Below are 27,486 nucleotides of genomic sequence, written 5' to 3' on the forward strand. Positions count from 1 at the left end.
GCTAAAGTGTCGAGTTGCTCTCGCCAGGGTTAGACGAGCGTTTTATAGCCGGTCCGGGAAGGTGAATCCAAATGCCCGTGAAACAGTGGTGCTCTTACAAAGGTTTTGAGGCATGGGCTTGTGAATGGATGTAAGTGGCGACAAACGGTGGACCCCAGATCAAGGTTCTCTACCTGTGACTGTGGACCAATCAAGGATGCAGACAGGATAATTTTGGAATAAAATTATTTTTATTCTAAAATTGGGGGACATGTGTTTACACCAGAATTTAGAAAGAGGATCTCAAGAGCTCGAGAACTCCCAAAAGCATGTCAGCAAGGAATCGATTGCGTGCGGATCAGAACCAGCTGATTCGGGTGCAGCGCTAGAATCGGCTTTCTTCAGATAGCGCCAGCAGATAACGACAGAGGCTATGATCGGCGCTGGGACGAGACATGCTGGACTCTACAAAAAGGAAAAGATTAGAGTCCAAGTTATCTTAAATTAGAAATGTTTTCATTATGCCAAAGATTGTATTGAGTCGTACTCGAGCAAGGTTCGTTTTTATGCTCCGGGTATAAATACCAAACCCCGGCTATTGTAAAAGGACATCAATCAATCAAATACAAAGTCAATTACTTTTTTCGGCTCCCGCCATCCCTTAGGAGTAGGAGTAGAGTAGATCTCGGTGAGTTCTTCAGCGAGTATGGCTGCATCGATCCGGTCGACCTCCACTGCTTGTCTATAAGTACCGTCATGGTTTATACCTCTGTTCGTATGGCTGCATCGATCCAGTCGACCCCCACTGCGACTCTGGTATAGGCCAGTTATCAATTCTTGTCTAATTCAAGTATAGCATGTGTGATTCTGCCTCATACCCCACTGCTTGAATTAGATCAAGGTCAAGTTATCGGCTCTACCTTGGTATGACAGTCTTTGGTAGATTCATTAAGTTACCGATATTGCTTATTGCTTTAATTGTTTATCTAATTACAGCAATATCACTCTACCCGATTGAGATTGATCTGGATCGGCCTTATATCTTGTTTAACTCATCGTTTGCTAATCTAAAACTAATCTAATCTACATCTTAAGCGATGAGTTATGTTTTTCATCGGCTGTTTTGTGTTAATCTTAATCGTGCATAACGTGCGGTTAAGGCATGTCCGATCTTGAGTAGATCTATTAGTTAATGAAAACCATTCCATGGCCTGTCATCACGGCCTGTGGGATTCTGCCTCTCACCCCACTGTTGACACCGTGGAGTGGGGATCGTTAGTTAGTAGACCCGTTTATGAGAAGGCATGACCTTAACTATGCGCTATGCCTGAATCAGCTGTTTAGCCGATATCGAATGCTTTCACGAACAGTTCACATTACGAAATCATTGAAGTAGAGATAAGTTGAAAGATGTGTTAGCCCCATGATCTTGTTATTATATTACGACCTGCATGATTCTGCCTCATGCCCCACTGATATTAGTAATGAGTTAGGGTCATCATGTCTATTGTTGTTTCTACGGCCTGCATGATTCTGCCTCATGCCCCACTAGCCATGACGATAGATGAGATCTACCATGTTCATTAGATTTACCTTTATTAAATGATTAAGAGGTGTTGAGTTGTTTCTTTAAATAAAAGAAGTTCGGTTACTCGTAATTATTGGCTCAGTATAAACCAATCATCATTAACATCTTATTGCCATTGATTAATATTTGCTTAAATAACATTTATCCTGAATAATAACCGATTCTTCTTATACAACCCCATGAGTTTTAATCGATTCATTCTTGTGAACATGCTGGGATCGGCTATTTAGTCGATTTCCTCTCATATCGGCTCTCAGATCCGTACATTCGAGACTGTCTGGCAACACCGGCACGTTCCGCCCTTAATTACTGATAAGCTTTCTCTCATTGTCAATTGCAGGGTCAAATTGACTGGCACGTCTCGGGAGGATTGCGCAGGATCGACCACCCTTGCGCTGAAGCCAGACGGATCTGCTCCATCGAGCGGACCCTTCCAGCTTGCTACGTGTGTTCTCGGTATGAAGACGAAAATTTTATGTCGACACAGAGTCAAGAACATTTATTTACAGGGGAGAAAGATGAAGGTGAAGAGTGGCAAAAACACCCTGGTCTTCAGAAAGAAGTTGACAAGGAGATGTTGATTAAAGGCGTCGACACCATGACCAAAATTGCACTACAGCTACTGTCCAAGAAGCATCAAGCGGTGACTCGTTCCAACTTATTGCCAGACCCCGCTGATGAAGATGACGCAGAACAGGAGCCGGATTGCTGATGGAGCCTGGAACTTGCCGCTCTCTTTTCTGCCCAGTGTTCTTTTGTTGGCTGTAGTTATCAATCTCAGGGTTGTAATCTGGCGTGGTCTGTTAGGCTTTTACTTCATACTGTGTTCTGGACGTCTGTCTGTTCTGTTTGCTACTCTGATCAGGCCTTAAAACTCTGCTGTATTTCCATTCTTCCTAATGGAAATGGGGAATATCCCTAATTCGAAAAAAAGCCTACACAATGTCAAAAACTTTAGAGCTCATGTCAACTCACAAGCCACATGAAAGGACGACTCAAAATATTTCTTGGCTGGCTCGCTACTGGCAAAGGTGCGGCATTTGCTACTGGCAAAGGCGCGGCAATGCCGCGCCTGGTTTTCTAGTATATATGAAATCCGGAAGCTAAGCCAAGAGACAGAGAGACTGAAACTTATTGGGACAAACTCGGGCTCAGCAGTCGGACTGTCGCAATCGGAGCCTCGGACTCGCGCCTCGCTGCTGCGTGCTGCCGGCTGCCGGCTGCCGCACTCCGCCCTCCGCCCGACGCCCCACGCCCCACGCCCCAACCGCCCGCCCCTGAGTCCGCCGTGCGCGGTGCCGGTGCCACCGCCCGCCACTGGGAGTCGAACAGACCGTAGGGGTGCGGGAGTGGAGAATATGGGCTGGCAGGCCGCTGGGCCTCGTTGGGCCTTCGGGTGTGGGAGAAAAACGAGTAGGGACATTCATTTTGATCGATTTGCTGTATAGAATATAGTTTCGCTGTGTTTTTTTGTTTTTTAATATACAGACTTGTATATGGCCTATATATATGAAAATTTTTGTCAAAAAATTTGGGTATTCAACTGAATACCCTTGAATGCTAGTGGGCCCGCCCCTGGTTTATCGTATCTAGCAACTAGCATGGTCTCTTCGAATGTAGATGGTTAGATGTTCATAAAAATCAACAGTGCATATTATTTGCTTTATCCGATTAATTTCATGATTTTTCTAGACCCTCTTGACAAAATAAGTGGCTTCTTTTAACACTATTGTGATAATATAATAGATACTCACTTTGTCCTAGCAAAATATAAGATTTTTTTAGTTTTTCACAAGTCAAATTATCTTAAGTTTGTAGAATAAAATAACAATTAATATTATCATATGAAACTAGCATGATTATAAAATATATTTTCCATATTTTATTTCGTATATAATACCCTTTTCTATAAACTTGGTTGAACTAGAAAGTCTGACTTAGGACTTTACAGGAAACCCAAAGTCTTTATATATATTTTTGGACTGGAGTAGAATAATTGCGCACTCAATTGATGGCAACATATATATAAAGGCAATGGAGAGCAGAGGATGCAAAGCTAGGTGAAACATTTTTCCTTCTGCATGCAAGAAACAAGAAACCCAATTGGCCAATTTGTTTGAGTACGTTTCCATGGTGGTCTGTTCGCTTCTATAGCTTTCAGTGGCCATCTGTAGTTCTGTACCGAGTACTTGTGAGTTCTTTAGTCTTTATATCTGCATGACTGCAGGCCGCAGCTACTTATGTTCATGTAAAGAGTGCCCCGTGTGGCCATGTTTATTTTGTTGATTCAACCAGTTTATGCTAGACCCTAGAGCTTTGAAATGGGTATAGCGTGTTCTGTGCTCTGAACCTTTTTGAGCAGATAACTGATATTTTTGTTCATATCTTCGTGCTGTAACTGATAGAAAAAACTTCGGTTTCAGTAATGAATTGTTGTGGTCTTCTTAATGAAAAATAGGCTTCAAAGCCTGATCGAGAAAAAAAAGTAATGAATTGTTGTTGAAAGTTTCGACTACTACAAGCCTGGCCGGGGCAAATTAATGGCCGCCAGCCCCCAAGTCGGGAAAACAACCACGAATCCCAGTGATTTCCGGCAGTGAAGAAACAAGTGTCGGATCCTTCTTTTTCATGCGAAATACGCACCGGTCCTGGAGATTAACACGATCGTGGCTGGGTCGGAACTCGGGAGGCATGGGTAATTGTCTAATTGAAGGACATCACGATCAGGATAACTTGAATGGCGACAGCTTGTATTGATGGCTGCTGTAATCTGATTATACAAAACAAAAAACACCGAACCAAACAGCATCACATTTTACTGCTGCTGCTAGATGATTAAACCATGCTTAGTTTGGTCACAAGTCACAACCGTAGGATGGGGACGCTGGAATGGCATCTAATTTGGTCTTTTAGAGCAGTCAGCGGCTAGTGATGAGATTGATTCTATGCCCACTGCCTGGCAGCAGCAGCAGCAGCATATTTCACAGCCACTTGCCCACTTGGTTGGTTCCATTCGAGCATATCCTACTGCCACCAGCTTGTCCGTCTGCTATGATCATCAGCATCTCATCTTTTTGGGCAGCGTACTCAACCGGGTCGGATGGCCATGGACCAGACCATGGGTAAATAAACAGAACTAGTTGTTATTCGTATTTGTTTTGAGTTGAAACGTTCAAGCTCAACATGCAAATGCTTGAATGGAGCAGTGATAAGCACAGATCCCTGTTGCAATGGATAGAATGATTGATGAACTGTTGAGTGGAAGCTCTGCTGCCCTGTTGATTTATGCCTACCGTTCATGTCCTGTTTGGCTGATTGTTACTCTTCCATTTATGAGTATCAGTTGGTAGTTATGTCCTGTCTGTCCTTCAATGCCTCTCTATGTCCAAGCAGTTAGCTGCTAACTGATGCACACTACTGTCACTGTCACTGCATAGTGAATTATCAATGCTTCCTCATTTTCTCGTACGCCCCTGTTCGCTTCGTAAAAAACAAGCTGAAATATAGTTTCGGCTTATTTGTTGGGAGAGAAAAACACTGTTCAAATAAAAAAACAAGCTAAAAAGTACGGATTATGAGAGAGACGAACAAGGTCATAGATCTTTTCTGAATGAACAACAAAAATATATCAATATCTTCAAAATGGTCCATCCGGGAAAGAAAGGGGCTTTGTAACATTGGAATTTCATATAAATTATACATGATTTTTTTTAAAAAAAATCAATTTATTTTTATAGAAAAAAACACAAGAAATAGAGAAAGTTCCATATTCCAAATGGCCTTAAGTCAGCAACACTAACAATTTGGGTTCTTTTCCTAACTTATTATTACTGACATTTTCTTTTAAAATATAGAAATTTATTCCAAGGATCTGTCTGCGAAATTTGCCCAGTACAGGGGCTCCTCCATAATTAAGTTTGGAAACAGGGGTTTCTCACTCCGTAGGAATTTCAGTACTGCGCTATATAAGCAGATCCGATCTAGTCACAGTCATCGTTAAAACCGAGAAGAAGAGACGAGGCCAAAGAAGAAAACAAATCCTAAAACCAAGCCATGGGTCTGCAGGTACACGGCTCATCACTCTCTAAATCGACATTATCTGTTACTCGCTTGTTAAAGATCAAATCTTTATCCATCTGATGTTCTCCAAGATTTGTTCTTTCTGTCCATTTGGTTCTGAATCTCCAACTCCGTATAGATTCTTGCACTGTAACCCACAGTAGTGTCGGTACGAGCTTGGTTAGATTGTCCAGAGAAACGATCTAGACTTGGAATCCGGTGCTTCATGGTCTTAATTTCCGTCTAGATTTGTATGCGTAGCCAAGATCTGGTGGATCCAGACTGTTGGCTCTTTGCAGCACTTGGAATTGTAGATGCTGTGCCCTTTATGTTCATTCTTAAGAGGAGATTTCAACGCTTTTGCTCCGCCTTGACTCCTGAGCGGCAGTTACTGCTGTGTTCATCATGCCTTTGGATGTAAGACGGGAAATTCCCTGTTGTTTTAAGTATTTTTGCGATGTCTCGGTTTTCTATATAATTCTATAAAGAAATAGAGTAGCAAAGCGCGTGGTTCAAAGACTGGATTTCTTAAAACGATTTACATGAAAGATTTACCTTGTGAAATAATTTTGCAATCGTGGATGAGACAATTTAAGGAGTATTTCTATTGCAGAAGGAACATGACCTATGAGCTGTATCTCTATTGCAGGAGGAATTTGAGGAGTATGCTGAGAAGGCAAAGACCTTGCCTGAGAACACGAGCAATGAGAACAAGCTGATCCTCTACGGACTCTACAAGCAAGCCACTGTTGGAAATGTGAATACCGGTTAGTATGTAATCACACAGCTACTTTTGTTATCTTTTTTCCAGTTCCCTTTGTAAGTTTGCAGTGTGGATGAAGCTCTTGGTTTGCAGAAACCCAATTTATATGTCATGGCTCAATACTATTCCTAGCATGGATAGTGTTTAACTTTGTGTCATAATAGGAATTCCCTAAAAGTTCGACGATTTGCTTCCCTATATAAATTAAAATAAACAGCAAGCCCTGTCAGTTTACTTTCAAAGTTTAACAATTTAGAAATCCAAACAGTGGTGAATAGGTATCGTGAATTTGTGATACTTTACATGATAAGAATATAAAATAAGGGGGAAATCCTAAGAATATAAAATATGGGCAAAATCTTAGTAAGCAAACAAAACAGTATTATCTTTTTATTTCTTTCCAAGTTTGGACAACAAATTTTGACCATGGTTCTGGGATTTGTTTATGTGGTACGGAGTACATAGCAGCAGAAGTTTAACAATAATGGAGCAGGGATGTATTAGATGTTGACCAACCTCTTGGGGTTCAACCAATACTGAAATTTAGTTGTCTATGCTCCGTGCTGCAACATCTATTTACTGATGAAATTTGCTGCACCTAGATGCAGATGAATGATAAATTCAAGTTCATAGGGCCAGGTGGAGTAACTGAACATGCATATCTCACTTGTAACTAAGTCATAATTATGCTCTGCTTGCGCCGTACTAAATGAACCTTTAGTCTGTTTGACATCAGAATCTAGCCAGTTGCCATTAACTCATGGGATCCTGATAGTGTCTCTTGAAACTTATCTGTGTATTTTTTTGTCTTTACAATAGTATTTTTTTTTCAACACAACTGTGCTTACATGTTTATTCGTTAATAAACTTTTGAAGATCGGCCTGGCATATTCTACCAGAAGGACAGGGCCAAGTGGGATGCATGGAAGGCTGTTGAAGGTTCATATACTTATCTGATCGTTGTATTTTGGGCAGCTTATATATTTTTGTTGTTTACCACAATACTAGTGTTCTACATGGATACGTCTATTCTAGTAGTATCACAAGATATTATAGTAGTTGCTAAAACTTTTGAGATCTTGGCAGGCAAATCGAAAGAAGAAGCAATGAGTGACTACATCACCAAGGTGAAGCAGCTCCAGGAGGAGGCTGCCACTTCTTAAAGTCTCTTAATAGTTGCCATACAGCTATTGTCAGCTGAGCTTTATGCCATTTGTTCATGAGAAATAGATCATTTGATCCACTGGGGATCTGTGAACTATGTACCTGTTTATGTAACTGGTTACCAATGTTATCCATCTATCTATCTATCTGTGAAGACTTTATAGTCTTCTAAATTATGATATACTCCGTATGTCTGTGATACTGAGGCTGTGTTTCGTTTAACTTCTAGAAAGTGCTTTTGCTGTCAAAAAGCGGAAAGTCAACCAAGTGGGTAGAACCCGAAGCTGATTTTCAGAAGCTGATGCTTCCCCGTAGTACAATTTTCGCACACCTTGGATCCTGCTTTTGGCTTTCAACTTTCAGTTTTCCAAATGGATGAAAACAGAGAGATGTTTTATAGCTGTTTTAAGCAAGATAAAGAGATGGGTAATGTAACATTCCAGATGTTAAAAAGCAATTAAAACTTGATCATGTGCATCATGAAGCAAAATCACGAAGCATTGAGTCATTAATGCAATTTATGTTTCAAGTATAACATTCATATGTTGCATAAGTGATGTTTCATATGTTGCATAAGTGATGTTTCATTCATGCAACTCATGTTTCATTTATAGCATTCATATGTTTCATATGTTGTATATGTCATGTTTTACATGTTGCATGAAATGATGCCAATAAAAGTGATTAAGAAACTTTCTTAATTTAAATATGTGAATTTGCTTAAACAAGTAAATTTTTGTTAAAATAAAAGTTGTAGTACAAAGTGTGCTTTATAATGTGGAATCAAAGATTGATAATATTTCTAAGTCAAATATGTTCAAATTTGAGCTCCAAGATTGAATTCACTAATTATTTCTCACACTTAGCCTTGGTGCCAAAGTCCCTGAAATGCAGTTAGTGAGTTCAAACTTTGGGGAATTATTACATGAATTTTCATAAGTAAAATTTGGTCAAACTTTGTTCCATTGCTTGATGCTATGTTTGAGCTATGTTACCATGTAATTGGTTGATATGTTGGATAACTGTTTGTTCACTATTTAATTGTCCAAAGTTGCTAATCAAAAACTGTTTCAAAACCTGAAACTGGATTCAGTTTGTCAGTTTCACTGAACCCTAGTTTGATATTCAAAATCACTAAATGTATTCATCTTTTGTTGTTGGCCCTTTAAGCAAATATGGAGATCATAGACCAATGAACAACTTTGCTTACTGGCGCTCATCAAGTTGTTTTACAATAACACGAGAACGAGAGGGAGGAAAAGGGTCTGTCAGTCGTGAACAGTAGGTCGGCAAGCAGCTGCCACGCAGCAGTCTGCTCACCGCCGACGCCACCGCCCTCGATCACTGCCTATGCACGCACGGACACGCAGCTGCTCGCGGTGTCGAGTTCAAGCAGCTGCTGTCGCGCGCGGACGCCTTGCCTTCGCCCTTTTAGCCCGAGCCGCCGACCGCCTCTCCTCCTTTCCATCTCTGTCTCGCCGCCAGCACCGCTCGCCTAGCCGGGCCAAATTGGCCGCCACCGTTGCACCCCAGCTCAATTGACCGTGCCCACATCTCCTTGTCCTTGAGCATCCACTCGACCCGCTCGCGCCACCTATCTCCACCGCAATCGCCCCTGGCGCCAGTTCCCGCCGCGGCGACCTCGCCATGGCCGCCGAGCTCAACCTCACCATAGCCAACCATCGTCGGCTGCCCTCTCGGCCTTCTCTCTTGTGTTTTGTACTCATCTGGGCACCCCAAAGCTTGTAGGCTTATCCGTTTTACTGATACCGTACAGGTCACATCGAAACGAGCGTTCGCCGCCGCGCTCGTCCTCACCGCCGGCGTGATCATCCGCGCTGCCTCCGACTCAACCAGCTAGCGCAGCTGACTTGAGGTGAGCTCCTGGTGCAAACCTCGCCTCCCGTTTTATCTCTACCACGCCGGAGTAGCCTGAACGTCGCCGCACCGGCAAGCTCTGCTCCGCCGTCCGCCATAGCTGCGGTCGCGCACGAACCGAGCTCGAGTTCTTTCAACCGGTAGCGTAGTTTTGTTTGCGTGGTCAAGGGGAAACTGTTGGTACCGTTTCCGTTGTCGGAGTCCTTGCCGTCGGCAAGTTCCGCCGCGCCGGAGCGCCGCCGTCCGCCATGGCCGCGGTCGTGCCCCCTCCGGTACCCTAGATGCTGAGCTGACCCTCGAGGGGTGTGCGGGAGTGGGAGAGGAACTCGCCGGGGTAAGCTCCGTCGCCGGAGACTTCGCTGGCGACGAGCACCCGCCGGTCAACGGCATCTGCACCGCGGTCAAGGGCAGGCGCGACCCGGGCCCCACTGTCAGTGGCGGTGGGTCGAGGAGGAGGGAGTGGGAAAAGTTTAGGCGTAGAAAAAAATGATTTTATATTTTTTCTGAAATGATTAAAAGTGTTGAATCTTGTTTATTTCATAACTAATTATAGAAGCTTGATAAAATTATGAAACTTTTTGTGTAGCCTTGTTTTGTTGTTCTCTACCTAGGAAAAATACGAACGGGTCATTTTCAGTAGTTTAGGTATGCTTAAAAATTACTTTTTTAATTAATAAATAGATCTTTCATGATTTTTATAGGATAAAATAATTATGCTTTAATTATGAAATTTTTTGTGTATGCTTTACATGCTTAGACCTGTCTTCATAAAAATTATGGAACTATTTTGATAAATTTAAATTGTCCATTTAATTACATGCTTTAATTATTAATTAATAAATATTTAAATAATTAGGATAAATCATAAAATGACTTTGGTGTATTTTGGAGTTGATTATAGACTTTGGAACACCAAACTCCTGTTGTTCCTTGGCAACTTAATTTCTTTCTTGATATGCTTATCATCAACATATGATTTAATAAATAAATAGCTCAATTAAATGCTTAATTAGTAGATGCATGTTTATAAGCCTTGATTGCTCCTTGTATGCCATAGTTGAGCAGGAGGTTAAGCTTTGTAGATGTTTTTCATGTTAATCTTGTTGGTCCATGTTAAGTTATGCCTTTCATGATAAACAACTAATTAATTTGATAGTTAATTAACTACAATGTTTTTATAATAAACAAACCCTAGTTCTTTGGTGAAAGAAAGTTATACTCAACTTTCTTAACTTTGTTCAGCTTCTGTCATGCACTTGAATGTCTCTCATCATGCATCATGGCATGTAGTCCATCATATTAAGCAAAGCATCATTTATTACGTGTAGTGCATACGAGAGTGAGAAGGCTCATGTTGATCAAGTTTCAGAGAAGGTTCATCCACCAGTGGTGCCATGTCTGACTAACTGGATCTTTCCTTGGGACCTAACCTTCTCTGCAACGCAGGTAAGTCCTGGTGCATACCACCCTTCTATAGCACTTACAAATCTTTATTACACTTTAAGTCTTGTGAGATGTGTATTAAGTAATTAGGAGTTAGTCGAATACCGTTGCTGCATGATTACCTTGATATACAGATATCCTTAGTTATACCCTACTAGTATGAATAGGTCGATACCTCTTATGCTTAGTAATGCTTAGACTTCGATGGAAGTCGAATGATGGTTTCATCGTTCGAGAGAAAACAGGTTTACCTTGCTCTTCTCAACTCTGGTTATGGGTTGTGAATACCATGGTTAAGATAATGTTAAAGACTGGGTGGGTGGCTTGCATCGAGAATGGAGTCTCCCCGTAGTGCTTCTGTCTGTGTCGATTAAGCACCGTTCGTTGTAGGCCTGTTGTGGTCGAGATCTTGTAGTACTGGCCACATACTCCGATAAGCCTAATACCTCGGTTATTCCATTATGTGAAAGGCCAACCGCGCATTAAGAGTGGAGAGATGTCGGTATAGAAAGTGACCAACTAGTGAATATTTATAGTTTTGTTATACGTTGTGATCGGAGATGGCCTAGCATTCAATGACACAGGATTTATACTGGTTTAGGCAATGTGCCCTACGTCCAGTTTGGGTCGGTCGGTGACTTTATTCCTGAGCCCAGGTGCTCGAAGTCTGCAGTGGGGTTACAAATGAGAAGGAGAAAGATGGGGGGTACCAGAGGCCTGGTCAGCTCTGGTCGGAAGGGCTGAGAGCGACGGAAACTCCGCTATGAGCTAAATGTTTAAGCGTGTGCTTGAGGTCCAAACCTAATGGTTCTGTGGTTGTGAGCTATTGGACTAATGAATATAAAGGAACTGAGCTTGAATGAATCGGTCTGTCCTCCTATTAGAGGGAGTGCATCCCCTTTTATAGATGAAGGAGATGTCTTTACAGGTGAGAGGGAGAGAGTACGAATGCTTTTAAGCCTTGTTGCCCACGCCGACGATGATTGAATAATGGTAGGCGCCCACAACACTGTTGATGTCACTGTAGAATGCCAGGTGCACGTGGGAGGTTATGTTGTCTTCTTTAGGAAGGGTTGACGTCGGTACCTGCAAAATACTGTTGGATGCCTAGAGGCATGTGAGGAGTCTTACCACGTTTACCGGGCATGGTGAATCCTGGCGCCTACAATACTATTGATGCCCAGAGGCATGTGAAGGGCTTTTTGCCGTACGGGAGTCCAGCGGCGCCTACAATACTGTAGGGATAAATGTCGACGCCTACAATACTGTTTATGTCAGGGTGGTTGTGGAACACTGTTCCCGCAGGTGTACAGGGTATGGTCCCTGTACCATGGTTTGACTCGCGTGCTGCTTTCTTCGTTCGTCCCTGGTCCCTTCCGAGCGGGCGTCCCTGGTCGGATGACCCCAGTCGGCTTAGGTTACGCCGGTCGGAGAAGAGCGGTGAGCAGGGTTCTTACGTACCTCGATCGGAGAGACGCGGGGTCGAAGTCGGAAGTAGGGCTCGGGGCAGGCCTTTCGATCGGAGAGGCCGTCCGAAGGCGGCTGGAGCCTGAATTGAGCGCTCCGGTCGGATAAGTGGGCCGAAGTAGAGGATGAGCGGGTGTTGCTCTTTTTGGGCCAGGCCTTCCGGTCGGTTGCTGGACCGCCCCTTTGCCCTGTTGTTTTTAGACTCTCGGGTCGAGCCTTGGCATGGAAGCCGGTCCGTGAGGGACCCCGAGTTTATGAACCCGACAAGCGTGTACACATCCTGTGAATCCATCGTCGAATGATGTAGGGAGGTAGAGTATTGTACTCTCGGGTAGCGCTGGACTCGTTCATGTTTTGGAGGATCCAAGTGATGGTTGATATATGTAGGTCTACGACCTGCATATGTCGTGTGGTAAGGAAACCCCAGCTGGACTAAATCGATTCGAATCGTCGTGCTCCTCGGTTATGGAAACTCGATCCTCCGACCACTCATCGTAGTTAATCAATGAAACATGGTTACTGATGGATATGAGATGATATAGGTTGAGAAGAGATGTGATGATTAATGAAGTGCTTGAGCTAGAATATGTGCTAATTGGATACTGATACACCTAATACAAAGCTAAAATATTCAAAGTAAAGATCCACTTGTAGTAAACTTTTCTGCAAAAGTTATTCTTATTTCTACCTTGTCTTTAAGCCTGCATACCCTTAGAGTCTTTTCTTTTAGTCGAGTAAGACTTGTTGAGTACCCTCAAGTACTTAGAGTTTGTTAACCCTTGTTGCAGAATCTGACTTGTGCTGCTAGCGGAGGTCATGTCATGTTCTTGTCGTCTCTCCTACCTTAGATGCTTCACCTAAGTTGCTTCTGAATTTCCACTCATCTTTTGAAACTTAAGTTAAGTTTGACTTGAACATGTTTTGTAAACTAATATTATAATTCTTCCGTACTCTGATATAAGTTATCTTTGTACTAAATGTTGTAATGTTGTGGCAACTCCACGTTGATCCTGTATGAGTTATAAAATATGGATAATTCGGGGTTCCCCGAGGACAACCGGCAGCTGAGCTATCTGGCTCTCATGTGCAATAGTCAGAGGTTTTAAGAACAATGACAGGTGTATGCGAGCCATATAATTAGGGTGGTTCTGCCACACCTAAGTTCACATAGCTCACAGTAGCAACTTGCTTTTCCAACCAGACTCTGAGTTGCACATAACACCGGACTCTGAGTTGCACATAACACCGGTTTGCAAATCAGTCTGTATCTGAGATAAATCAGTCGTATGTATAAGTTTGAAGTGGGACTGCCTGTAGCATGCTGAGAACTCAGGGGTACACTTTGCCGCCGGAGAAGAGATTGAGGCAGAGCACGCACGCAACCAGCAGCACACCTGGGATCCACCAGCCGCTGCCGCCGTCGGAGAACATGGCGCACAGCACCAGGCACAGCAGCAGCAGCATGAAGAACCCCAGCCCGGCGCCCCCTCCGCCGCTCCAGTCGCCGCCGAAACCACCGCCGTACCCGTACCCGTAGCCGTAGCCGTACCCTCTGTCCGGCCGGTAGTAGTATATGCCGGCGAAGTAGACCACCACCAGCAGCAGGAGAGCGGTGAGCACGATGTTCTGGATGAGGAACATGACCGCCACCAGCACCACCGGCACCAGCACCACCTCGCTCCGGTTGCCGGCCACGGCCAAGGCGAGCAGCAGCGCTGCGGCGCCGAGGGCGAGGACCAGGAGCACGGCGTTGTCCGTCACCGTCTCCTGCAACTCCGTCACCGTCTCGTACCACCCCATCAGGGTCTCTTGGCAGATGACCCATCCCAGTGCCACCACGACGATGAGCGGCACCACCGGCGATGGCCCCCAGCTCGCCGCCCACGATGGCGGTCCGCCTGGGCTTCCCCAGTAGCTCATGATCACCTCTACAGTTCTACTGAGATATGTATCTGAAGAAAAAAAATAATTTGTTCTTAGTAACAGAAGACTGCTTGTTGCAAATGGCAATGCAGGCCTAACAAGTTCCTGGTATATATATGGATTCATGCTCATCTTGTTCCAACTAATTTTTAACCACCTGCTTCTGCTTTTGTATGTGTAATGCTGATGTATGTCTTTCTGGAGTGTGGGTAGGGCAGGAGCCCAACTTTGATCTGGTAGATGAGCTGATCCCAGAGAAAGATGACACTGAAGACAAGGACTTGCAGGTCAGGTCATTCTCATGCTTAAGTCACAATCACAAACTAATTGAACTAGGGTTTAGTGAAGAAAATATTCTTTTTATCGACTCCATTAAGACTTAAAAGCTGGTTGAGTAAGCTGAAAATGATGGCTGATATCATGAGCTGGACATGGATCACTTCAACCACAAAAACTGTCAACCCATAGTGGGAGTAGTTATGGGTCTCAGTACAATATGTCTTATTGTAATAGATAAAAGATAAGGTACTGGCAAAGCTTATGTTACCGGTCACGAGCCAAAATTACAATTTGTTCAGATTGACCACAAAGTTCAGTGAATATAGCACATTGGTTTCTACAGGTCATGAAAAAAGGATGCTTCTGTATGATTCTAGAATCTGTGCATGACATGATTCCTATATCTTTGATCTTTGAAGTTTGGATTGGAACCTGAGTGGTAGAAACTTTTTGTGACAAAATCTCTATGCTGATGAGAGCAGCATTGACAATCGAAGCATTTCTGAAAAGCGTGCTGCCTTTCGGTAATAAAATTGAGTAACTGTATAATCAATAGTGCATGAAAATTAGACAAGCCATTAGCCTCAAATATTGTATATTTCCTTTCCCTTTTATGTATATCACTCAGAATGTTTTGTGAGATGGAGTACAGCAGCAGTCAGCTGAGCTTCTTGTGCACAGCAAAAATTGGTTCTAAGAATGAGCAGCCTATTGCAGGCCATACACAAGCAGAGCCCCTACTCCGGCGATGCCGATTACAAAACTTATGATCACCGCAATAGGCGGCAGCGCACCGCCGATGGCCTTCCCAGTGGCAGCATCGTACCTTGCAAATCGCTTCTTTGGCGCATTGCATTGTGGGCAACCATATTCATCAGGCTGCAGCCAGACAGAAAATGGTTAAACTTCATCAGACGAATACTAAAATACAGTACTTAATTAGATATAAACAGAAAAGGTAAACACTAATTCTGTAATTGATTTAGAGAGAGAGATGCATTGCTTACCTGTTCTTCAAAAGGCTTGGGTAGGAAGTATATGAATCCACAATCAAGGCAGATGTGTGTTGCTCTCTCCTGAAAAAGGGGACATTTGCAGTTTATAAAATACATGCAGAGGCTTCAAGTTGGAGAACAAAAAAGCCATGGTTATGCTGATCCTGCCTTTTGTGCATCAGTCAACTTCCGTCCAAACCGAGGCGGTGCCGGCCTCTTAGGTAGGCGCTTCACATCAACTTCAGCACCCCTGAGATCACTCAGATGAGATTTGGGGGAAGTATAATCATTTCACTAAATTTAGCAATATTGAATCATAATCCCTAACCATGTAGCCAGGATAATCCAAGGGATCAAGTGTGTACCTGCTCACAACAAAGTAGACGGAGTCTGGCTTTGCTTGGATGGCTGTCTTGGTGAACCCAAGCTTATCTGCAGGCCACAGCTCATCTCCGAAGAAGCTACTTGTGTACAAGACCTGGTCGCCAGCTTTCAGACCAGCTCTTGCTGCATTCCCTCCAGACTCCACAGACTAATAATCCCATGCCGAAGAAACAAATCAATCATAGTTACTGTTTGCAATACTTGCCTCCAGATTCAGAGAATCATACTGAAGTGAACATGTTGTTTACATAGAAGCAATTAACAATTGGATCTTCAGCTTCAAATCATGACTAGTGCGAGAATTTTGAATTCAGTGAAGCAAGGTGACCAGTATATTTATGAAACATCAGTTCGTGGCTGAAATCTGCATTCCAGGATCATGCCGGGAGACAAAGACAGGAAGTAGCCAATTGACAGTGAGATAATGGAAGGGGTGAATAAATCTGAGGAGGAAGATCAAATAATTTGGAGCTTTAGCTCTAATGGTAAATACTCAGTACAATCTTTGTATGCGGTGAGCAGTCATAGAGGAGTTATACCAGTGTATGTCCATGCTGCTTGGAAAATTAATATTCCACCTCGGATTCAGATTTTTCTTGTGGTTGTTAACTAAGAACATGTTACTTATACTAGGGATAATTTGGCCAAGAGAAGAGAGGTCTTGGACCAGTCTTGTCTCTTCTGTAGTGAGAGGGAGTCTATTTGTCATCTGTTTTTTGATTGTTGTGTGGCCAAATGTTGCTGGAGTACTATTTCCGAACTTCTAAATTCCAGGGAAGTGGTAAATTTTTAGTATGTGGCCGCTAGATGGGTTGCTATTGCTAGTAAAAAGCATGAATTGTACAATATCATTAGCTCAGCTTTTTTGTGGTGTCTGTAGAAATTTCGTAACTCTTTGTGCTATCAGGGAGCAATTTGGTTAGGCGAGAGAAGTGTATCTTACTGATGATTGTCAAGATGTTGGGGAGATGGACACCGATGTACAGCCAGGATCTAGGGAGGAGAGTGGAAGCTTTGTGCAACAATTGCAAAACCAGGCTACTCGACCGCCAAGAATCGACTGGCAGGGCGGGGCTCTGAACTGCTCATGACTGGGATCGCTGGCTGCTCTGCGTTTGCGACGGGGCTGTTTGGATGCTCATCAGTCATCACACGAATGAAGACTTGATGGTGACCCAATGTAATCAAAATGTATTGGTGCTGTTGGCTTTTAAGGCCTTTTCTGTTTGTGGCGGGCGCGCCAATTCGCTGGAACTTAACTGTCTTGAACTCTTTATGATCAATAAAGCGGGGCAAAATCTTTTCTCCAAAAGAAAACAGAAAAAAAGGACAGGAAGCAATGAAAACGCAAGTGAAGAGGACTAACAGTGATGACGACGCCACCGCCGGGCTTCTGGCCCAAGGCTAACCCAAGCGGCTTGTCGACCTCCACCTCGATGTTCTTGGCGGCGGTCCTTGCGTTCACCTGCAGCAGCCTCCGCCGCCCGCCGCCGCCTCCCCGGTAGCCGGCCGCCCACCTCCTGTCCACCAGCGACACCCCATGGAAGGCAGTCTTCTGCACCATGCATGCGAACATCAGCGATCACATCACAAGAAACAAACCACAGAAATAAACAGCAAGAACGGACGCATCCCTACTCACAGTTGATGCCGAGATGATGGAAGGAGGCGCCTGCTGCTGAGCTCTGATAACGGAGCCGTGCTTGGGGAGGGAAGGGGCAGCCACGGAGGAGAGCGTGGCAGCCATGGTGACGGGCTGCGAGGATGGCGGCAGGTGGAGGTGTGGAGCTGCCGAGGTGGAGCCGGAAGGGGATGGCTGCTGGCTGCCATTTGGATGGATGGAGATGCTGTGCTGCCTGTGGCTAAGGCAAGAGTGGTGCTCATGGCCTCTGGTCGTGTGGAAACTGTGCGGCTGACACTGACTTGTCGGGACACAGTGCACTCGCCCATTTCTTTCTTTTTTTTTTTTCTGTTTGCATGAGGTGACATTGCAGTTAATAAGTAACCAAAATGATACTGGAACATGTCGGAGATAAAAAAAAAACACTGCAGGAAGGTTGGGATTACTTCATGGATGTAAGAAATATATCCAGAGTACAGACGATGTGTTTATTGCACGATACATAACATTCACAAGCAATTCTTAATCATCACAGAAGAACATTCAGGCTGATGCATGAATCACATATTGACATGTCATCCAATCCAACATCTAACACACCCCTATACAAAGATGTCCTTTGACGCCAGTGAATCGTCATGACACAGATTCAAAGGTTATTGTTGTTCAGGAGCGCAGAGCGCCAGTGAACCTGCAGTTCCACTGCGTCACCTGTAAGAAAACATCCAAGAGATCCAATCAAACTGAGACGAGTAATAGAAAAAACAGATGGTACAATTTGGAGGGTGGGTGGGTTGGGGGGGCAGCAAACCTTATTGAGGACATCTCTTGCAGCAGTTGAATCCTCCCCTAACTTCAGGAGTTCAATTCGAGCTTTCATGACATTGTTACTTTCTTCAACCTATGTTTTTGTGAACAGGAAACAACTTACGAACAGTATTTAATATCTTTACCCAAACAACTTACTAACAGTGTTTAATATCTTTACCCAGACAGACTTACTTAGCACAAAGATACTACATCTGATCACATCTTGTAACATTTTTTATCAATGAAAATTGATATGCAGGGGTAGCTTCCCTATGCAAATAATGAGGGCGTTCGGCTGGGAGCCTTTGGGCTGGTTTTGGATGATTTTGGATGGTTGAATAGTATTCTGTGAGAAAGAATAAGCTGAAACAATCTGAAACAAGTGGAAATGAGCTGGGACTCTACCAGCCGAACGCCTTGAATATAAGTCTAACAGCAGTCATCTTGTCATTTGACTTGTAGCGAAACGAACCAAAAATGTTTTAAATTTCTTCTAAAACAATACTAAGTTACAGAACCATGCTGATATGCATATTCACATAAGGAAGATATCTCCTAGCTTCAACAAATGTCCATAAAGGCTCAAACCTCAATGTGATACTAATCAATATGCTTGCAACTCAAGAGTCTGAATGTGTGATAGCCTCACATTCATCCTATGTTCTTGTGAGAAAAATGACTACCTTGTCGTATCAACTAAGAGTGATCTTTCTTATCAATGGTAGGGCATAAAAGACCCAGCTTTGATAATAAACTAAGGACTTGTTTGGATAGAACCAATCCCTCCATACCAATACATGTGGATTGAAGTGGAAAATAAATTAATTTCCCCCCTTAATCCCTCCCAATATGTATGGACTGAAGGGGGTTATTCTATTCCCATTACTAGATTAATTGGCATGTGTTTAACTTAACCCCCACATGTCAACCTAACCTTTTTGCAAGTATTCTCTTTTGCAGAAGACAGAGGTTATGAACACAAGGTTAACTGAAGAACCTATGAAATCAAAGATTAATTCACTATTAATGGAACACTTGAGGGTTGAGTAAGGCCACATATTGATCATCAGCATAAGAACAGGCTCATAAATCATTTTAAAGGAAAAACATATTGATTATTTCAGGCTTAAACTCTTTCCTCTAAGCTCTAACTGAAAACCAATGACAGAGACCTATTTAGTTATGTTAGAAAATTAAACTATTAAAGTATATACTAACACAGGTAACTAAGGTGTAGTTTGCCTAACTTTAACAAATCCTCAACTTATCCTCTCGTGCACAGTAAACATGAAGAGTACATTTTAATAGAATCATTGGCTATCCTTAAAGTCAACACCGTCACTCCACCCAACATGCTTAAGGACCAGGGAACTTCATAAGGGGATTTATAACTCTGGATTCATGCTAGTAAGAGGACTGAACTTTTAAGATGGCAAAACTGTACAGACAATTAGATCATTCATAGTGGGAGCTTCAGACCACAAAAATTCATGTTCTTTAACAATCTGGAAAGCCTGCAAAATACCACCCTACATCTTTCTAATTATCTTAAGGGACTGGTTTAGAAATTTATGCCTATGGATTTATGCCAACCACTAAGTTATCATTTTTTCTCAGAATTTATTCAGACTTCATTATCATAATGCAAACACCCAGGGAAGTCATTATTAAACACATTTCCTACATACAAGCATCTTTCTCATATAGTGTGCAACCATACAATTTTAACCAAATTGACTCCCTAGATCAATGAGCTCATATAAAGCCTTGGTGCATCATGAAGGAGACTAGCTGCTGCACAGACACACCCTAAGCTGTACTAATCTACTGCAAATTCAAGTAACAGTTATTAACACTACATAGGACATGTTAAGTTGGGTTAGCAATTCTTGGAGCAAGAGAGAACTATAGTTATTCAATTTACCGAGTAAACACAACACCTCTAGACGATTACATGCCCACCCAAAGGGCTCACATATTTTAGGACAATGTCATGCAACTAATAAATTCGACTCTCATTATTCAGATTTGCATTCATTTATGTAGGACTGTCACACTCATGCATACCCAAACACCCGCATGTATCGCTCTCCAGTTTTCCCTACAGCCACATTGCGGGATGTACACATGGTTCAACTGGCCGTGAATCAAGGCTGCCTAAGCCTAAGTTTGCCACACCCATAGTCTGCAAAACCGATTCAATACCTTTTTCAGTAAACCCGTCAAATGTTCAATTTCATGCTTCTTTGCTCTTGAGACCTTTTCTTTGATTTCTTCAACAGTAGTCCTGCAATCAAATGAACTATATTGGGTAACTTAAAACAGAAACAAGTGAAGAAAAGGCTATGCTAAATTTCACCAAAGGAATATCTTGATGTACTTATATACTAGTTCTCAAACATAAAAGCGAGGGCATTGGATGCATCATAACCATCGCAGCCTAGTATTCAAAGCCCTGAAATTTCAAAAAAAAAAAGAGAGAGAGGGGGTAGACTTCAAGGTAAAGCATAAATCACTTACTTCTCTGAAGATAATGCATCCAGATTTTGCAATTCAACAAAGTCATCTATCTTGTCAAGGGCGGCAGCCACCTAAAATAATGAAATGATGTTGTTACACCTGAGAAAACGTAGTACCTTCTACCAAGCACTACAAAAGCGCAAAGGAGTATTACATAAAGTGGCCCTTAGTATACCAGGGATATGTTAAACTGTTAAAACTTAATTACTTGTTTTCTAGAGATAATAAAAATTTTGTTTTAATTCAAGGTGGCACTAATGCTCAAGTTTTCCTGAAACAATATCATTGTGAATTGATGGATATTAACTAGCAGCCCATGGTCAAAGTCACGTTAAAATTGTCTGCCTCATATTCTCCATATAATGTTCATCTCTACTGTCGTCCCAGACACAATTCAAAACCCAATAACCCATTCACTTTCATGCCCGGTCTGTCAGAAACCAGAAAACACCAAGTGCACATCCATACTGCTTTATATTGATGAGAAATCATTCTACTACATGTGTTTCTCTGTTAAATCAGAAGAATGGTTGTTATACGCTAGCCTGCTAAGGCAATTAAGAGCAAGAATCCTGAAAAAAGGAGTAACGGTTTAGCAGAGCTCCAGGTCCAAAAATCTCCTGAGTTGTTTGTTTGAGCTGTTTTCCTTCTATTATAGACAAAAACTGTCTTAAGATTCTTGATTTAAGCACAAAAACCCCAGATCTAAGATGGAGCAGCTCTTCTAAATAGTGCCTACGAACATATGAAAGAAATTAAGAGACAAGAAGACAAAAAAATGGAGGGTAGCACTGGTAAGACTGTTGAAGTTCGAGGGTTGATGAAACCCCCCGTTACCTGTCTGGGTTCAAAGGTCTGCACAAACTTCTTAAGGGCAAAATCTGGGGAATGTCTCCCCCCTGGTCAGAGTCTTTTCTTAGAAAGACAAGAAAATACAAAGGAATGGAGGGGCACAGGCTAAGCCTATTAAGTGATGTGCAGCCTCTACTTGCTGATTACTTGACAAAACCAGTTGCTGAAGGCTGAACTTCTAAATGGTAACATTTGTCGTTATAGCAGTAGACGCAGAGGATAAGATACATTTAAATTACGGATTTAACAACATATAGTACAGTTTCACCCCCTTCATGAATGATACCCTCATATACTTTGTGGTGAAGTACAACCAAATCGCAACCAGTCCAACCCATTGAATTTAAAAGAATTCCCATAGTATTTGGTGGGTAAGACGTAAGAGCTCCTTTTATATTTATAGTGCTGCTACAACTATAAATATGAATATAAACAATATCTAAATTGTAATATGTCTCACTGAGTTGAACTGTTAATTAATCAGAAACATACTTTGTTGAAAATCCACAACTGTGATGAAAATCTGTCAACGTGTTTGGGAAAATACTGATTTCAAAGTTACCTGTGTTTCTTGGCAGAAGTCGTTAAACTCATCCTGCAATAAGAAGAGAAAACAAATTATAACATATTGGGTTCAATACAATGCTCGCACATGCAAAGGAAGGAAGATAAATATAAACTAACTGCATCAGGCTTGGCAAACAGAACAGAAGCGATATCAGTTTTGTAATTTAAGAATGCATGCTTCTATATTAGATACAAGTGGTAAACCGTGCAAGTGAGGCAGCAGAAAACATAGTGAGAGACAGGCAGAAAGGCATTGTATAATAACATAACCCTTAGCACAGGTTTTGTTTCTAATCCACGGAATGTCCTCGTTGCTAGTAAAGTAGTAAGCTAGGAATGTAATGCCACTACAAAAGGGAGGTGTAGTTAAGAAATCAATGGTAGAATGGCATGTATTTGAACAAAATCTGAATGCTAAACTGATATTATTCAGGAATTGGACCCTTCAGGAACAAAAAACTGTACCATTATGTTGGCATGCGTATTCTTCATCACCTGAAAAAAAAAACACAAAAATGGATTAATCTACATGAGTCACACACAGACACTCACACTAGCCGGATGAACTTTTGACCGCAAAAAAAATAGAACTGAACTTTGCGCGGCATTCAAATTAGTAGGTATCGCAAGGATGAAATAATTTACAAGTTCATTGCACATCGTAACTATTGGACAGGGCATAGATCAGGACACTCACGAGGGTGAGCATTCGGTGCAGACGCTCCTTCTCGGCATCGGTGAACGACGAGAAAGCCTCATTGACAACCTGAAACGCTCAAGAGCACGAGTCAATCGAATGCTGATCCCACATTTCTGTAGCACGACCAACTGGGAAATCGAATCCCCGCCCAGGATATGTGCTCTTCCGCTGGCTCAAACCCTAGCGAGACCAGCGTCGCCAGGGGGGAGGAAACGGGAGTTGAGGAAGGGGAGTAGGGGGGGCGAGCCAGCGAACGAAACCAACCAACCTCGCGGGAGCAGGCTGTGAGGAGGCACTGGACGGTGAGCTTGAACGAGCTCTGGAGCTTGTCGAACCTCCCCGGCGCCGCGGGATCCATCGGTGGCGGAATCCGGCGAAGGTAGGGACGCCGCCGCCTTTCGAATTCGAAGAGCGGCGAAATGGTTGAGAGGAATGGTGAATGGGCTAGTTGGGCTGTATCGAGATGAATCCTAGTTGTAGTGCGGTCCAGATCGAGCTTCAAATCACGGGCCGCGGCAGGGGAGAGCAGCCCGTAGAGGAGCAGCGTCGGCTGTCAGTTTTTTTTTAGAAGGAGCGTCGGCAGTCAGCTTGATTATGTTAAGTGTTTAAAAACATGATTATGTTATCTGTGACAACATGATTATGATTATTAAACACATTTTTGAATAGATGTATGACTGAGTAATTTTCGTTATGCCAACATGATTATGTTAAGTGTTTAAAAACTTACACAGAGAACACACATTTTCAAATTTTACACACTTCTAACTATTTAACTAACAAATATGCCCGTACGTTGCAACGGGAGAAAAAAAACTACTAAACATTCATGCAAAACAATAACGTGAATGATACATATCTACTTATGTTTTATGCTTTTATAATTTATTTTATGATGACCGTCACATCCGTATAAGTTAATGCTGACAATAAATAACAATGTCCTATTAAACCTGTATCGAATAAAAATACACCTTGGTATATTTTTCCTTCTATTGCAAAGCACATAATTATTTAGATATAAATATATCATAACTATGTAGCTTTTTTCATACTACCCATATGTTTCTATGATTCAATATCGACCTTTTGTAGCTTTTTTACGCATCATATCAACCTCCATAACTTTTTTGTCGATGTGTTAGGATTGGTTTGTCCACCAAAGATTATGATGGGAGATGTCTCTTGATTTTTCACATGGGAGGCCTTGTCAGAAATTACATAAACGCATTTGTTTAGATTTTATTAGACAATAATCTACCCAAGATTTCGGTTCACGAAATAATTAGTTGTACCATTGACTAATATTTTAATAAAAATTAGTTTTGTTTCTTACCAAAACTACATCAGATGGTGTAAATCTTTGTCCTCAAAACTTAATGTGAAAACAAACATTAAGTGTTGAAAAGTAGGGATTACGCACCGCGCTTGCCTTGGGCTGGAACCGGACAAACAAAAAGTTAGTGAAGACTTCGGGAACACCAATGACGAGGACATCCTCTGCATATTCCGGGTCTGCCTCTGGCACGTTCTCGGTCATCGCCGAACCTATATGCATGCAACATATATAGGGATGATTTAACACAAGGATGATTTAACACACCAAAGCATAACCTAACAAGATTCATAACATCTATATATAGATCACATTTTTATGGAACTAACAAAATCGGTTTGGTATTTTTCCTTTTTCTATGATTTTTGGTGGATTTTGCAAGATCTCTATTTTATAGAAAAAGAGAAAAAGAAAAGAAAAGAAAAAAAGGCTTGCATGGGCTTGGTCCGGCCCACAATGAAGCCGGCCCAACTATAAGGATTCGGCCTAGGTCGAAAAAGAAGCCCACCAGGAGAGGCTCACTCGGATTTGGACATTTTGCATCAGGAACCCCGATCTATTTCAAAAACTATTAAGGTCATTCCACCTTTTCTTTCTCTCTAGCATATTTACATCTGGAACCCTGTATTCCTTTCTATTCTCTTCCCCACTCCTAGTGTTAGTTTGCACAGCGAGACCAAGCCCGTATTCAAGATCGACCCAGTGAGGGCAAGGCGGGACGAAAAAACAGGCCAAAAATTTTGCCTCTTTAGTATTATTAGGCATAAATATAGATGTAGATAAGCATAAACCTGAATAAATCTATAACCCAGTCATATATGATCCAATAAATATGAAATTTTTACTACATCTCAAGCATACTAGTTCACCATAAAAATTTCACTATAATAGGACCACATAAACTGCATGTATGAATTAATCACATAAAAGCATAGATCTAAAGAGCAAAAATTTTATTAGCATACCATATCATATGTTTAATGTGGAGATCTACTCATGTGGAGTCTAACAAATTTGAAAATTTCATTTTATGATTTTTCTATAATTTACTATGATTTTTTAAATATTTTGCCAAAATAAATAAAAAAGAAAAAGAGAAAACCACCTCGAGAAACCGTCAGGGAGGTCATATGCCCGATTTGAAAAGATGGAGGATGAGTTATGTCCGATTTTCTAGTTAAGGGAGGAAAAGCAGACTTTTGTGATAGATGAGGGAGACAAAGTTGACTATTTCTAGATGGATACGATCCTTTCACGATCCACGGGCTAGGGCATCTTATCACAATTCGTGCGCATTAGTATGGTGGTAATGCTCAGGGGCAGGCGTCCGTCAATCAGACGTGCCTTCCTAGGCCTACGCGGCCCACCAAGCCAGCCTCCTCCTTATGCCTCCCACACATTTCTCTCTCAAAAATACCTACCCACTTCCTCGCCCATCGTGCGTTTCGACACCATCCATCCGCTCACTCCGCATTTGGCACAGCAGCCATCTCCCCGCACGCGCTCCACCCTGTGTTGTTTGCTTCTTGCTCTTGCCCGTTGCATGAGCCCACCCGCGCCTCTCGCTCCTTGCTCTTGCAGTCAACCGGCCGCACGCCTACCCACGCCGCTCGCACTCATGCCTTCGGGCACGCCGCCTGCCTCTACTGGTGCTCATGGTGCCATTGTGCGCCTCAAGTCAGTCCCTAGCTGAGCCGAGGGCACCCATGACCATGACCCATGCTGGTGGTGCTCGCGCCCCGATACCGAAATCAACCAGCCCCGGCCTCCCCTGGCATATGTTGCAAATCTATGTTTCAAGTGTTTAGATATTTCAGAGGTATGTTGTAGGTGTTTCATATGGATGTTGCAAAAGTAGATCAGGATGTTGCATATTTTGCAAGTGTTTTAGAGGCATGTTGCAAGTGTTTTAGAGGCATGCTGCAAGTGTTTTAGGGGCATGTTGCAAGAGTTTGTTCAAAATATTTCATCTGTTTCAGACTAATGCTGCAAGTGTTTTTATTTTAATATTGCACATGTTTCACACCTATGTTGCAAGAGTATGTTTAAAATGTTACAGCTGTTTTAGTCTTATGTTAGAATAAGTGTTTTTATGTTGTAATTTGCAAGTGTTTATCTGGATGTTGCATATGTTTTACACACATGTTGCAATTGTATGTTTCAAATATTTCATCTGCTTTCAGTCGTATGTTGCGCCCGGGGATGGGGCGTGGCGAGCCGTGGGTCTTCGGTCGGGGCGCGCAGCTGAAAGGTCCAAAATGGCTAGAGGGGGTGAATATCCTATAAAAAATCTCTACAATAACACTAGAGCACAAGATTAGTAACCTAAATGGTGAAATGCACTTTTGCTCTAGCTCTACAAAGGTTGCAAGCTACCTACCCAACAATTTTAGTTGCTATGATCTCTAGGCACACAAGAGGCTAAGTCACTACTAACTAAGAGCTCCCAACAAGGCTATACTAGATGAAACTAAGCTACCAAGCAACCTCTTAAATCTAACTACACTAAAGAGCTTGTTACAACTAGTTTGCAAGAAAGTAATAAAGTGAGTAGGATGATTATATCGCCATGTTGAGGAATGAACCAATCACAATATGATGACAACCAATCACTGGGAGAATTCCAATTACACAAGAGACACAATATTTTTCTCATGAGGTTCACATGCTTGCCGGCACGCTAGTCCCCGTTGTATCGACCAACACTTGGTGATTCGGTGGCTAAGAGGTGTTGTATGAACCTCGTTTAACAAATGGACACCGCAAGAACCTACCCACTAGTGAGGTAGCTCAATGACATGAGCAATCTACTAGAGTACCTTTTGTGATCTCCCGTGGGGAAAAGGTCAAGAACCCCTCACAAATACAATTCTTGATTAGGGGCGGACACAATCACCAAATCCCCTCACCAATCAACAAATCACCAACCGTCTAGGTGACGATAATCACCAAGAGTAATAAAAATCCATAATCACAATCACCACCTAGTGCCACCAAATGCGATCTCAAATGCACACACTAGGGTTTCCCCAACCTCTCATGAATGAGCACCAAGCTAGGAGAAGGAGAGAAGAGGGAGGAGATGCTCTTGAAGCTCTCAAGATCAACACTAGAACTCGATCTCTCACTTGAATGGAGCACAAATCCTTAGGAGTGAG

At 42.5% G+C, this 27,486-nt stretch overlaps 3 protein-coding genes, 1 long non-coding RNA gene and 1 pseudogene across 4 annotated transcripts; 2 read left to right on the forward strand and 3 right to left on the reverse strand.

The window, feature by feature from the left end:
* The first annotated feature begins 5,535 nt into the window (after window positions 1–5,535).
* On the forward strand, window positions 5,536–7,734 carry LOC136472118 (acyl-CoA-binding domain-containing protein 1). Its single transcript, XM_066469847.1, has 4 exons — window positions 5,536–5,632; window positions 6,276–6,393; window positions 7,266–7,328; window positions 7,476–7,734. Exons 1-4 carry the CDS (start codon window positions 5,621–5,623, stop codon window positions 7,550–7,552), a joined length of 270 nt encoding a protein of 89 aa, XP_066325944.1. The 5' UTR covers window positions 5,536–5,620; the 3' UTR covers window positions 7,553–7,734.
* A 1,234-nt stretch (window positions 7,735–8,968) lies between these two features.
* On the forward strand, window positions 8,969–13,265 carry LOC136472120 (uncharacterized). Its single transcript, XR_010762271.1, has 3 exons — window positions 8,969–9,429; window positions 10,760–10,877; window positions 13,130–13,265. It is a non-coding gene; the product is annotated as an uncharacterized lncRNA (long non-coding RNA).
* Window positions 13,266–13,393: 128 nt separating this feature from the next.
* Window positions 13,394–14,663, reverse strand: LOC136472119 (uncharacterized). Its single transcript, XM_066469848.1, has one exon. The coding sequence runs from the start codon at window positions 14,394–14,396 to the stop codon at window positions 13,671–13,673; it is 726 nt and encodes a 241-aa protein (XP_066325945.1). The 5' UTR covers window positions 14,397–14,663; the 3' UTR covers window positions 13,394–13,670.
* Window positions 14,664–15,121: 458 nt separating this feature from the next.
* On the reverse strand, window positions 15,122–17,806 carry LOC136472121 (uncharacterized; annotated as a pseudogene).
* Window positions 17,807–17,979: 173 nt separating this feature from the next.
* Window positions 17,980–23,419, reverse strand: LOC136472122 (uncharacterized). Its single transcript, XM_066469849.1, has 8 exons — window positions 23,261–23,419; window positions 22,990–23,058; window positions 22,758–22,787; window positions 22,288–22,320; window positions 20,874–20,944; window positions 20,559–20,640; window positions 18,355–18,444; window positions 17,980–18,254 (listed from the first exon to the last, which is right to left on the reverse strand). The coding sequence occupies exons 1-8, from the start codon at window positions 23,348–23,350 to the stop codon at window positions 18,210–18,212; spliced, it is 510 nt and encodes a 169-aa protein (XP_066325946.1). The 5' UTR covers window positions 23,351–23,419; the 3' UTR covers window positions 17,980–18,209.
* Between the last annotated feature and the right edge of the window lie 4,067 nt (window positions 23,420–27,486).

Source organism: Miscanthus floridulus, chromosome 8 (assembly GCF_019320115.1).
Source record: "Miscanthus floridulus cultivar M001 chromosome 8, ASM1932011v1, whole genome shotgun sequence".
Lineage (NCBI taxonomy): Eukaryota > Viridiplantae > Streptophyta > Magnoliopsida > Poales > Poaceae > Miscanthus > Miscanthus floridulus.